The sequence below is a fragment of the Epinephelus moara genome, chromosome 15, assembly GCF_006386435.1.
Source record: "Epinephelus moara isolate mb chromosome 15, YSFRI_EMoa_1.0, whole genome shotgun sequence".
Taxonomy (NCBI): domain Eukaryota; kingdom Metazoa; phylum Chordata; class Actinopteri; order Perciformes; family Serranidae; genus Epinephelus; species Epinephelus moara.
Window position 1 is genome coordinate 9,927,777 of NC_065520.1, and position 14,302 is coordinate 9,942,078.

The window sequence follows — 14,302 nt, forward strand, 5'->3', positions numbered from 1 at the left end:
TTGGTGGCTGGCCAGAGCATGTTTTTGACTCAGACAGCAGAGGAGGTGCTGTCTGATTGCTAAAAAGTGAGCTCCTGTTATGAATATGTGCATAATCATCCAAGTGTAGCAGGCTGAGCGCATACATGCTGTAAGCCCAGTTCAAGAGAAATAAATAAATAAACACGTGCAGCAGCTATAATATTCCTGCAGCTATGGAAACACCTGTAATGTCACGTTTCATTGGGTGCAATTAAAAGCACAGCACCTTGTATACAGAAGCTAACGGCACCAGGGGGGATCTTAACACCATTTCCATACATTCATACTACTACTACTTAGTGAAGCATGAAGTGAACAAAACAGGTGCCATCGGGATGGGGTTCTTATAATCTCAAGACTAATTATCACAAAATTTGCTGTGCTCATGTAGTATAAGCAAAGTTCGGCTGCTTGCTCAATTAAATTTATTTAATTCTAATATTAATGTTATTGTTAATGTTATTTCTCCTGTGCTCTCACATTTGCTTGTTGCATCCCCTCATAAATCTGGATTAGTCATTTACTGTTTCTGTGAATGATCATGGAGGCAAAGAATGCTGACATTCAATGCACTCGTCCTCCTTTGGCTCAATAAAATCAAAGTAGATGGAACTCAGTACAGTTCAGGTCATTCAGAATCAAGGCAAGGCCAATGTGTCCCCATGCCAAGAGAAGACAATGACGAAATGTGATTAATCATTTCTAGAAACTTCAACCAAAGTTCAAACTGATCCACTCATTTGTTGTTGCTGTTGCTCTCAAATCTTATTCTTCACATGACAGGTCCTTTCGGAGCTTATTCTTTGAGTTAATCTGCCTCTCATGCTTACACTTCAGCTGACACCCTTTTTAGGGCTCAGATCTTCACCTTTGAACTACAACAAAACCTTCTTCAGCACTTCCTGGTCCCAGGGCATTCACACACAATTTACTGCCACTGCTTCCTGTACTCAGTTTATCACCTACACAAAATTGACAGTTAAATTTCACTCGGTCATTTCATCTAACTGCCATTTTAACTTCGAATAGTGTTTTCTTTTTACTGCAACTCAATTTCTTTTAGTTATTTACAACTGCTCAAAAAATTGCACAACTATTTCAAATATATTAAGTGCAAACTCTCAGCAGTGCGCTGTGAAAAATATATATAATATAAAAAGATATAAATATATTCTCTTTTTAATACAGATTAAAGTACAGCAAAATATTTGACACTACAGATCTGAGTTACAGAGCAAAGCAGCAACAAGCGGCACCTTCTGGAAATGTCTTGAGCCTAATTTAATAAAACATCTGTGACAGAAGGAGTCGATTCAATAACCGCAATAACACTTCCTGCTCTGATCCAGCTTTTTCCTGAAATGTCAAACTGGGGTTTCTAGCTTGGCACTCAGGACGCTTTAATGGCACAAGGGATTGCTTCATCAGATCAGACGAGCACAGTAAAACTAAAGACAGTTTAATGTTCAACTCAACTTGGTTATCCATCATGAGACGAGGAGGAAACACATTGTTGTCTGTTTATGAGCCTGCAAGGTAAAGAGTGTGTGATGGTTGTGCTTCCTGCTCTGCATATGCCAGCTCTGTGTGTGTGTGTGTGTGTGTGTGTGTGTATATGTGTGTGTCTCTGTCAGCCCTGTGTGATTTGTCTTTCTTCAACATGTCCTCTGATGTGCTGCCAAGGGCCCGCAGCTTTCCCTCTCTGTACATCCTACTCATTCTCACCTTTCGCCATGCTCTCTCCTGCCTCATCAAATGCTTCTTACACACTGAACGCTGAAAAATAGGGACACTGACCGATTTAATGGAGATGTAGTGCACTGACGAGGTGAGTCTAGGTAAAAGCCATTACACCTTATTGGTTTCTTTAATTAAATCTATACTAGTTAGAAAGGAGATTAAGCTATTGAGACAGGGTGACAGTAAGAGATTTATTCCAGATCTTTAATATTTAGATATGTAATAGCTGTTTGTTTGTATGGTAAGACAGTCACTCTCAGCTGCCTTGCTCTGCCTTTCTACTCCTCTAACTGGGTTGCTATGGAAACGGCTCCCTCAGAGGTGGTTTGACCATTTTATTTCATGTCTCACCAGCAACACTGCCTCTTCAACAACACAATAATTACTTGCCATCCTGGTTCTTTAATCCCCAGGATCTCTCATATGCAGTCCTGCTCGTCGTTCCACCTGCTGCTGTGGCCCTCAGTGGGTTTCTGGGAGTCCTCAGCAAAATGAGGCATCATTTAATTTCACTACAAATTGATTCACAACAAATGGTCCCAGTTTTAATCACAGGGTTTGACTTCACCTCTATTACCACGAGGCAAGTGTAGGCAAATCTTGCATAGTAAGGTGTAACTTCAACCTTGGAGCAGTCAAACTCTCTCCTGTGCTTCCCAAAAATCTGCACGCTGTTAATTAGCTCACAGTAATTTATAATTGCAACATTTTAGCTCGACTGACCTTAAGAGGCATGAATTTTTCATGATACAGTCGAGCGCTGCTGACACTAATGTCGAAATGAGTGTGAGACACCAGACACATCCTCTCCTGAGAAGGTTCACATCACAGGCCACTTTTTGGAACACAAATTCTCAGCAGTGATTTTTTACTACTTAACACAAGGTTGAATCCATCCAGTGTCCAAGGTTTGATTTGATTGATTCTGGCTGGCTATGTAAATGCTAAGAAAGAAAACAACATAAAATTCTATTTTGCTGACAAAATTTAAAGTTTTTAGTGGTACGCCAGAGCTATCAGAAACTGTCATCACACACGTGACACACCAAAGCGACAGTCCAGTCAGCAGTGAGCATCTGTTGCCTTAGTTTTTGCTATGTGTCCTGCACTGTTGGCACTTATAAGCTATTATCAGCTGCTCTTCGGCTGATTCAGCGTGTTGAATTGGTGTCAGACGGAGTGGAGATCGCCAGTGAGAGAAATCCCTTTGATTTGCGGTTCAGCTCAGTGCAAGAGATTGAAACAAACTTATTATATTAGGTAAGATTGTTTCTTAGCCACTGAGTTCTTAAACAGAAACGGTTTGTATTTGTTTGCGTTCTTGTTGGCTAGCGCACTGTAAGTATCTGTTGTTCTTTTAACAATATTGTTACTGTGCTAACTGGCTAACTAGTGTCTTAAAACCACGCTGTCAGTCTTACAGTGTCCCTTTATGAAGGACTACCGCCACCTGCTGGTAAGGAGAGTTCTGTCCTTGCGTGCAGGTGCCGAACATACATGCTACCTAGCCACTGGCTTTCGTCAAGTGTCACCAAGTCCAACTTCTTAGCTGAGACATGGGCAGAATGGACGATGTAGCAGTCGGCCTTTGTTGCCCCTAGTTCTTTGATGTTGGTTTGGAGAGCCTGGGGCTTAAGGCCGGAAATATACTTGCGTTTTACTGTGCTTTGGCATAGGTATGATGGTTGCCTCACGTATGGGCACTGCCGAGGTGCCCCTGAGCAAGGCACCGAACCCCCCAACCGCTCTGAGCGCCTGTCATGGGCAGCCCACTCTGACATCTCTCCACTTAGTGCATGTATAGGTCCTGTTTGTGCATGTGTGTGTTCAGACCTGTGTGTAATTGACAAACAGAGTGAAAAAAATTGAATTTCTCCTCGGGGATTAATAAAGTATATAAAAAAAAAATTAAAAAAAATATACTGCACTCATGTGGAGAGTTGCTTGTGCAAAAAAAAAACAAAAAAAACAACTGTAAAACAATTTGTCTATGTACGCTCACACAGCTATTTACCATGCTGAGAAAATACAAAGCCCAGAAATAGATGAGCCAAAAAGGAAAAAGAAAAAGCTTTGCCAAAATTTCCTCACTGGCAAATTAAATTGTTTTGTGTTGTCAGAAACGAAAAACTCATGTGCATGACAAAGCATCTGGTGTGCATCACAAATACTACTTTGTCTCCTTTTTGACTATAGCTGTGCTGGTGTTAATAAAAACATGCATGAAAACAAGTCCTGGAAAATGTGTTTGAATAAGAGAATGTGTGTGTGTGTGTGTGTGTGGGTGGGTGGGTGATTACTCATTCTGCTTCACACACCATTTCAATTCGTACACCTGTGGGATGAGTGCGACCTGAGCACCTCTGCATACTGATCAGGCAGAGAGAAGGCCTTTCAATAGGCTGTGCTTTGCGTGGAGACTATTACTTGCCTAACCCACATTAACCCCTTCAAATTAAGGGCGAGGAAGGAGACAGGATTCAGCTGGAGAATACTTCTTTAACAACACTGGCTCAGTCCCTCTAATGTGTCCGGGTTGGTCCACACATCTCTAGTTTCAACATCCAGAGTTTTTCCACACTGTTTCTGTTTTATAGCTCAATAAAGCAAAAAAACTGATAAGGTTTCCCTTGAAATATTGCTTAGTTTCCAGAGTCTGAAGTCTTATCTAGCCAAAAATATTAATTTGTTTTATGATGCCTGTAAAGCAGGCAATGAAAACACTCACAAATGAAATTATAATCGTTACCATTACAATAGAGTTAAATTAGCATAAACTGGGTGTCAGGAAGGCTCCATATTTTGTTATTTCTTATTAACTTGCATAAGCTAAAAGTTGCATTTAAATAGAAATCATCTGATCCCTCAGTGAACTACAATGTAGGGAAAGGAGACTGGAAATGGGGGGCAGGTACGGTCATGGTGGTAAAAACATTGGTGGAGTTGATAAGCGACAAAAACACTGAACTTTGGGCAGTGTTATCAGTGCTCAAAAGAGATTAATTCAATTGCTACATATTTAAAAGCTGACTGCACCTTCCTCTACTGTTCATCAGTGAGTCTTCAGATCATTAATCTCATAACCTGCATATAATTCCTTTGTGAATTTTACCTTCATGCGAGAAATAGATTTCTTAACGTGGGTTCCACTTTCTATTTCAAATAGGGGATATATCATTTTGAAATGAAACCTCTCAAGTGTAGAGAAAGAGATCGAAGGACAGTGCAATTCAGAAGAAGGAGGGAGGGAAATGGAGTAAGCCAGTCAGCTCGTTATCAGTCTGCTCCAAAATGGCCCTTTAATTAAAAGCAGGAGGTAATGAACACGCTTGGGAGTCTGATTGGCAACTAATGCCCCTTGCTGTGAGCTGATGGGCTCCCCCGTCTGCCCTTTTAAAGCTAGACTGAATGGCACACTGCTGTGTGTGTTCTGACTCAGTACTAGAAGCCATACAGCTCAGCAGCAGGCCAACTACCTCTGGATTAAAAACTGTAACGCCTTGGGATTTGGAGTCTTACAATATGGCTTTGAAATTCAAACTGTACAAGTGTTGTTAATGAGTACCTTCTAGAGCAGATTTAAAATGTGGAAATGTTAAGTTACTGGTAAGATTATACAGTTTGACACATTCTTGTGCCATTTACGTCGCCACTAGATGGACTTTGCTCACATCATTCTCTCAGGACAAGACATCTCTGTGTGATCAGGGTTGCAATAATCCAGGAGGAGTTTGAAGTAAAACAAAATAATTCCACATCTTTTAAAATGAGTACTCAGTCCAAAGATATTATAATTTGTCTGATCACTTTAAGGACTTTTTCTCAACATGCTGCACATGTCATTGTCATGTCTGGTATGGATGGCTGACAGGATTACAGCAGGGCTTGAAATACCACGTACATATGTATGATAGTGCACCTAAAATCTAAGATATGCACGCAATTCTTAGCTCCACATGCACTGGCGATAGTAACTTGGTACAGCTGGAGAATTAGCACCTCATGGTTGTATGCCTCCACGAACCAGTCATGTTGCAGTTGCAGTTTACATCCATGTCCATCCAGACTCATATGTAGCCATGACAGTTGACAATGCTTCAAATGTTGCTGCAGAGTAGCTACAAATTCTGAAACATTGATGCTTCACACACATCTTCAACTTGGCAGCACAGAAGATCTATAGTTTAACAGTAGGCACCAAGGATAGTGTCACCAATTCGCGGCATGGTTAGCACTGTCGCTTCACAGCAAGAGGGTTCCTAGTTCGATCCCAGGAGGGAGGCAGAGTTTGCATGTTCTCCTCGTGTCAGCGTGGGTTTTCTCCAGGTACTTCGGAGACATGCAGGTTAACTGGTGACTCTAAATTGCCGAAGGTGTGAATGTGAGTGTGAATGGTTGTCTGGCTCCACGTATGTGTCAGCCCTGTGATAGTCTGGTGACCTGTCCAGGGTGTACCCTGCCTCTCGCCCAATGTCAGCTGGGATAGGCTCCAGCCCCCCCGCGACCCTCAAGAGGATAAGCGGTTATGAAAATGAATGAATAATAATCTCACAGTGACCTTTTAGGTATAAAATGTCATTATTTCTTTATCTTATCCTATCAGACATTTGTGTGAAATTTTGTCATAATTAGCATATGAATTCTTGAGTTATGGCTTAAAATGTGTTTTGTAAGGTCACAGTAACCTTGACCTTTGATTACCAAATTCTAATTACTTCATCCTTGAGTCTAAGTGGACGTTTGTGCCAAATGTGAAAAAAAAAAAAAAAAATCAAGGCACTCTTGAGCTATCCTGTCCCCATTAACAAGAATGGGACGGACAGACAGATGGATGGATGGACAACCTATGAACATAATGTCACCGGCCATGGCTATCACGAAAAAAAACATGGTGCATGTCATTTTAAATGTTGCATGCACCAGTGCATCTACACAGACCTGTTACATGTCTGAAGTTAGACCAGTAGAAAAAAAAATGGGCATATGAGTGAACAAATAAACACTCGTCCAAAGCCTTGAAAGATAATGTTTATGTGCCTATGACCTGGACATTCTCTCGCTCTGACACAACTCTTCAGTGGTGAGTGGTTAAAAAAAAACAAAAAAACTTGTAGTGTTCAGCCCCAAGCCTGAACGTACAGGAAGTGACTATGTGCCAGACAGTTCCAGGTACCATAGAACCACAGGAACTAAATGCATGACATTGTCACTAGCCAGCTGGATGGAGAAAAAGTGTTGGTAAAGTTAGAAATAACCAAGTGGAACAAACCACGACTGGCTGATGCAACAGAATTTCCAGATCATTAGTCAGTTATGTTCGGCTTATTATTTAATTCCACACATCTTCGTCAGCCTGCTTCCCGATGTGAAAAGGCATTTACACTACAGGCATGATACATGAAGACTACTCTCGCTTGTAGCATCTATTGTAGCATTCCACCGAGTTTCTCTGTCAGACATTTTAAGAGTCAGCTGCATCTGGAGCGACCCACTCTGCAACATACATGGTGTCGGCTGAAAGCTCATCAAGGCGCGGGCAGTAATCCAACCATCCATGGCATGCCAAACAATGTGCAAATCTCCCCAAGTCTCTAAGTCGTTTTTGTCTAGGATACAGTAATCCCTTGGTCTCTGTGCCGCAGTGTGAGCATGTATTTGAATATATTAAAAACTTCACGGAGAGGGCGATAAGCTGAATTTGAGCTCCTAAACCAGACTCCTATTAAGTTTCCTGTGAAAGTTTTACCCAAGGTTGTTCAAAGAGTTTCACTGCAGAGCTCTCTGAGGTCTGAAAATGGGTTATCCTTGGTGCGCTGGTGTTCTTGGCATGCCTAGTCTGTCCCTTTCATCTTCAGAAGGAATACATACCTATGTATCTATGTGCAGATTTGTATATGCCAGCACATGTCAGTATTTGTGAAGGTGTGTGTCAGTGTGAATGTGTCTGTAGGTTTATGGGAACAGCCTATGGATGTGTTTGTGGTGTTTTTAAAAAGTCAGAAATACTTTCTCTTCTGCAGCATGGTTACATCAGTCTATAACTATAAACTCTTTTGACTTGTAACCTTGTCAGCCAACCATTTCTTTCCTAGTATAACTCAGCCCTAGGTGTTAAATTACATGTTTCAGGGTGTAATAATGTGTACAGTGTGTTCGCAATATCAGAAATGTCTTGTGCATAAAAGACTGAATTACCTTCCAGAAGTTGTCGACCTTGCCGTAGACTAATGACTGGTTCTGCCTCTTGATGTCATCAATGTGCCTGATGTCGCTGGCGTTGAGGTGCTGCTCCACCACGAAGCCCAGGAAACTGTTGTCTGGGGTGTGAGCTGTGGCAAAATAAGCAAATAAAAATATATAAATACATACAAACATTCACAACTCATATGAATATCAGTGCATGCCTCTAACAGATTACGAGTTAAAAGCTCTCAAAGGCCTCCTTTCATCATCAACGTGATGCATGCAAATGTGTTTCTGCAAAACAAAAAGGAGAGAGGTGAAAAAAAGTCAGTGTTCACGTCTTTGGGAATAAAATGACAAATGACTTCAGGCAGTTTTCCTCATCTTAATTTATGCATTACTGAGGCAAAAACAAAACTGCCTTCAATACGTCTTACACACGTCGTCTGGGTACAATTCAGTTGAATAAATAAGCCCATTTCAATGCCAGCATTTAGCACTGATCATAATTCCACAGAGAGAGACACAACTCGCCGAGCACTCTGGGTTTTTGTTCCCTCGATTCCTTATTGCCCGGTGATGACTAGTTACTATGGGAACAACAAGATGAGCAGGTCAAGTGTGGAGCCTGGAGCTGGCAGCTCTTTACCTCACTGCCATCTGCCTTGTAAAACAAATGTAAAGACAAGTGTGGGCAGAGAAGATTCAGTCCAAAACTGAATATGCTTAATAATCTAATTGAGGAATAGTACGAGCAGACTGAAATACAGACCTCACCACCCCCCTTAAGAGAGTGAAAACAGGCTGCACGGTGTTGTGGTGCACAGTTTGTGGTTTGTGTTGGAGCCCCGGGGGAGCTGCTGTGGTCAGAGCTCGTTTTTTACGACAACACTATTACTACAGAGGCAAATTAAGGTCAGTCAGTCATGGGAGATGGAACTGGCTTCAGTATAGTAAATACAAAGAGAATGAGAATTTAAGCAAAGAATCTTAACATGAAGATACCTGCCAGCGTTCAAACAAGTCAGACCCAACTCCTGCAAATATCCTCAGGATTAATCCCACCTTGTGTAAAAAGAGGGGGTGGATCATCATCAATCATGACACTGAGCACATGAAGACAGGGACACAGCTGCTGTATCATGATATGACTGCAGGAGATAGCAGCAGAAACGATGACGTACTCTAATAGTTCGGCTGTGCTGCAGCAGTTTCACAAATAGTGTTGACGTGTTTTTATCAGGGTGTTGGCTGGAATGGGACATTTTCTCCCACTCGACAAAAAGCCAGTGTTTGTTCACTTGATCTCTCCAGGCAGTAAAAAAAAAAAAAAAAAACAGGGAGCAGAAAATGCAGAGCAAATGAGCCCAGCAGCAGACAAAGCAATTATTGAAAAATGACAAAAATGTGTCGACTTATATATAACCATAAAAAGGGCACCAACAAAAGTCAAGCATAAATCAAGCTCCATCAAACTAGCGGAATGTTTGTTGGATACTTATCATAGGTTGCTTCATACGTCACACATCAAACTTTCCTCTCAGTGTCCTGATGGGACACGCCAGCTACGATATATTGTGATATAGTGTGCAGTTCTTACTCTGGGCAAAGAGCCAGACACTGAGAGTGTTACACTATCTCTTATTCACACCGCATGTGATTACATGTCTCGGGGTTGCAACCTTCGTCCAATTCCTAATCTCCTGTATTCAAATCCTGTTCCTGTTCTGCACTTCCCCAGCACAACAATGCACAGAGGAACCTCTCAACACCTGAGCGCTGTGAGTTCACTTTGTGCTATGTGTGTGGGAGAGCACAGGAATGTGGGAGCAGATGTGATGAAGATATCACCAGATCTGCGTGAGGTGTCACTTTGGCGTAATGAAGTCTGAGCTGAGTTGGTGTTAAATAACGATATAAAAGTAACAAGAAGGCGCCAGTACGAAACCTCAGGTGGCTCCTCCTAATAACAGATGTATTTCTAATGGCAAAGAGGGAGAGATGGTCCTCGGCACTGGGAGGAGGCAGCACAAACACTCATGTACCAAACTAACTGTGTAAACAGGACAGGCTGTTAATTAGTGTTAGGCCCTCTTGATGCATTTGGCAACAGATGCCTCCTCTCCCACTAGAGCCGCCACTCAAAATGTCACTCAACTTGCCACAGCTTCATTTGCTATTAGCTAACAAACAGCCCGGGAGGACAGCGTTGCCGGAGAAGCAGCTGCTTTGTCGCTCTTGACAAACTTGTGAATTGGGGGGAACAAAGTTGCAACGTAAGCTAGCCGGGGTTCACTCTGTTAGAAAGGGAGTCAATATTGGAACCAACTGGCCGAGCTGAGTGAAGGAGTGGGGTGAAGAGAAGTCGGTAACTCTCTTAAGGGCAGGATATCTTCTTTGACAGGGTGAGAGGGGCTGTTCAGGGGCTTCCTTTGTGCCCTTTAAAAGGAGCAGGAAAGTCTAACTGAATCAGCAACAGAGGCAAACCATACTACATTATCACACAGTGGCTCCTGCACCAGGCAAAAGTAATCCCAAATCAGAGACTATGTATTATGTGATTAATGCCGGACCAACACTTGAGTATGCAGGCTCATTTTTACAAGAACTTCTCCACTGCTGGCCACACGGAGAAAAAAAGATTTCAAACTGCATCATCAGCACTAAAATCTTCAGCACTCTGAAAACTCATCAAAGACTGTGTGGTTCGACAGCTTATCTGAATGGGCCTGAAGGATGAAAATACAAGAACTAAACCTGAAATGCTTTCACACCAACAGCTTTGAGATTTAACTGGTGAGTTCTTTGAGGATGTACCAGGTTGCTAACAGTGCTGCCAGCATCACAATGATGAAAAATGTACTTAAACTCTAATTACAGGTCCATTGTGTGGGATTTTGGGGGATATATTGTGAGAAATACTAATAAGTATGTATAAATAAGTATTTTCTTCAGTGTATAATCACCTGAAAATAAAAATTGCTGTGCTTTTATAACCTTAGAATGAGCTGTTTATACATAGGGAGCAGATTGCCATGTTGCATCACCATTTTTCTACAGTAGCCCAAAATGGACAAACCAAACACTGGCTCTAGATGGGGCCATTAGCTTTTCAGGTCAGCCACCGTAGTTCGCAGCCCATCTGCTACAACAGTGTCAGAAAAACACAGATCTTCTTTTACATGAAACTGCTTTACTCAGTGTTTTAACCAGTTTAAATCTTCTGTTTGGTTTGTTTTAGGAAGGAGTAAACCTCTGCAAATAATTTACCTCCTGGTAAAAACCTCCTGAACACTGAAGGAATCCTAACTGGGAGAAGTTTCAACTGGTTGCAATCTGCAATCCTCACTCCTAGATGCCACTAAATCCCCCTAAATCTTACACACTGTTCCTTTAATTCACTCTACGTTTGAAATACCACAACAACACGAGTCTGAAAGCACATCCACAGCAAGAATAAATAACTCACTTAACAGACAATTAGCAATCAATAGCAAGCTATAGATGCTCTTTGATTTTCACTTATGTTGTCCATATTTCATAGTCTGAGGACAAACAAAGCAAATGCACTTGGCCCTGTTTTATGCACCGACAAATACCCATATGTTTAAGTTGCTTTGATCATTTAACAAATTGAGATATTAACAGGTAAAGTCTTTTTAAAAAGTGGATGACCTTTAAATGAGGCTTCTTATAATGCTAATTAGCTACGGTGCAGCAAACTACATTTAATGTTGGTGTATTAAACCGCCCACGCTCAGTGAATACATTGAAAAAAACAACACGTACTGGAATAAAAAGTAGTGGTATTGTATTCATGTACAGAGACCGACAGCATGTCTGGACTTCGCTGTTAGAGCTTTCTGCAACACTTCCATTATGCTAATCCACTGCAATCAATCAAAGCGAGCATCTGAAAAGGTTTCGACTGAAAGAGGGTAGGAACATAGTGAGAGGTGCTCAATTACAGCAAAATAACGTCCTCAATGTTCTCCCCCGCTGGCATCACTGAACAGACGCAGGCAAGTGTTCAAGGGTCAGATGTTCTTTTCTGGCACTAATGTTTCATTACAAAATGCTGTAAATCCAAGTGAGTATAGAGATATGCAGAGAACAGGTAGGGCGACATCTTGGCAGCCATTCGTCTGCGTTTTAACTTCTGATAAGAGGTGTCAAACTACTTCATTCTCAACAAATTCTTCCTCGCTGTCTGGAAATGATGAAAAACAAGAACACATTTTTGTGGTTTAAGGTGTAAAAAGTATATTTAGGCTTTGGACAGTAAGTAAGGCATGTGAGAGACAGTCAGAGACACCAGCGTATTGATCCCACACAGATGGAAAATAAAGATAACCTTTAGTGAGTGGGTGTGCCAGCGACATTATCAATCAAAGCTTTACAGGCACTATCAGCGTGGCAGATCTCAGGGTCAATTACGTAGTTGGCAATGCCTCAAAGATAAATACTATCTGCTGTTATGTTCGACCTCTGACCGGTATTAATCATCATTTCCGGAAGGGATTAAGCATTCAACTGCAGGGACACACACAGGAGAACTGCGGCGAGGGTTTACGAGAAACCTGGTTTACAAAGCTGATTTGTTGGCCGTGCATATATCTTCGCGACTGTAGGGATTAAAGGAAGGATCATTATTCAAAGTCATCCTTGATTGCAGAATAATTTGATAAAAAGTCTGGATATATCCCTCTGTAGCCAGGTTTATATCTCATAGCAAAGTCCTTTGTAACAAACCCGTTTTAAGCTGATGAGGTGCATAGAAAAGAAATTAAATTTGGCAGGACTTCAATCCTTGCATGTCACTCTGACCTACAGGAGAGGTTAACTTAATTATATTTGCAGGTATTCAGCTCTCCTGATTATAAATGGCTTGTGCTAGGAAACAGAGCCAGCATAACGAAGACGCGCAGCCCATTCAAACACAAATTGTACACCAGAAAACACTCCCTTCTATCCAGACTCTGAAATAGATTAATGAGGTCAATTTGGCTGTGTCTTGTCTTATTGGCCAGGAGCCAGATACTCCCAATTCCCCCAACCAATGATTTATAGAGCACTGCCTAATCGTAACAAATGGGCCAATCCAAATCTAGGATAGATTACCTACTTGCACCTGATTTGCCCATTGTTACATCTACATTCAGTGGGTGACTTATAATACAATTCAAACACCAGGGGATCCAATTTATATAAGGTAAATTCTTTAATATTTTTTGAGCATGCTTGCAGCACCAGATTGATGAGGTAAATGTGAGGTAGCTCCTAGACAACTAAACTTAGGAGTAAATTCTGAAATGTACTCAAGGATTAAACTCCACCCATTGTAAATCCAAGCTGACACAAGCACCTGCTCAGACATAAACACAACTGGCTCCAAGTACAAATATTATGTGTGCACGGTGTGATACAATTACAAACCTCAGATACTTACTTCATCATCCTTCGAGGTGTTAATGTGTGAGACTGTATGAGGAGTATAAATGCTACTCTTTAGCTTGAGGGTAAGGTGTTGCACAGCACAATGCAGAGAGGGGAGAAAACTTTATAGTCTCTCGTGCCTGGAAGTGATGCCATTCTGTGGTTTTAACACTCAGCCAAACCTCTGTGCACTTGTTTCACCAGCGATATCATCTAACCTAGCGACTCTTAACTGGATTTTGTGCAAGGGCCCCAGTGTGTTATGAGAAAGACATACCCTATTCAGTGGACAAAGGGCCTATTCAGGTGCAGTGGCATTCTGGAGAGCTCCAGGCCTCACCTCGCAAACGGGGACTGCGGGGGTAACATTTCACTTTCTCTTAGCCATGGGGAAAAGGTCAATACCCCGGGGGGGAGACTGGCTCCGCTCTCTCTCTCTCCTCTGCTGCACCATCCACCTCAGCAAATGTGGTTGACTCCAGTTACAGCGTGATTTCACAGTAGGAGGATGCACACACAGAGAGCAATAAAACCCCTACGTCCTACATTCATAATCACAGTAAAATGGAGAGTGTCTGACCTCTTACTTTCCTTTAATCTGCTTGATGATATTCCATTAGCAACGCCCTGGATTTTCTTTTATGCCTCTTTTCCAACCAAAACAGCTCATTCATAGCAGAAAATCTAACTGGAACTATGGATATAGGAAACAGCTACGGGTGTAATGATCATGAAAACTGATTTATACTGCAAGTAGCAGAGTTTGGCAACTTGACCTTATTTAAACAACAGAGTGGGGAACTTGCTGAAGTAAAATATGCAAGAGCTATGTAGAGAAGAAAGCCAGCCTCCACCACAACATACTTGAAGAATTTTGTATTTTGGACGGATCAGGGATCTTTGTGCATTCCTAACTTGTTGA

The 14,302-nt window shown here is 41.7% G+C and overlaps 1 protein-coding gene across 1 annotated transcript in view; it reads right to left on the reverse strand.

Annotated features, from left to right (window-relative positions):
- The window catches only part of mgat5 (alpha-1,6-mannosylglycoprotein 6-beta-N-acetylglucosaminyltransferase), an 86,594-nt gene that overhangs the window by 22,878 nt on the left and 49,414 nt on the right, over positions 1 to 14,302 (reverse strand). The window contains exon 11 of the mRNA XM_050063700.1: positions 7,957 to 8,090. Within this exon, the coding sequence (XP_049919657.1) occupies positions 7,957 to 8,090 (134 nt within the window). The remainder of the gene's footprint in view (positions 1 to 7,956; positions 8,091 to 14,302) is intronic.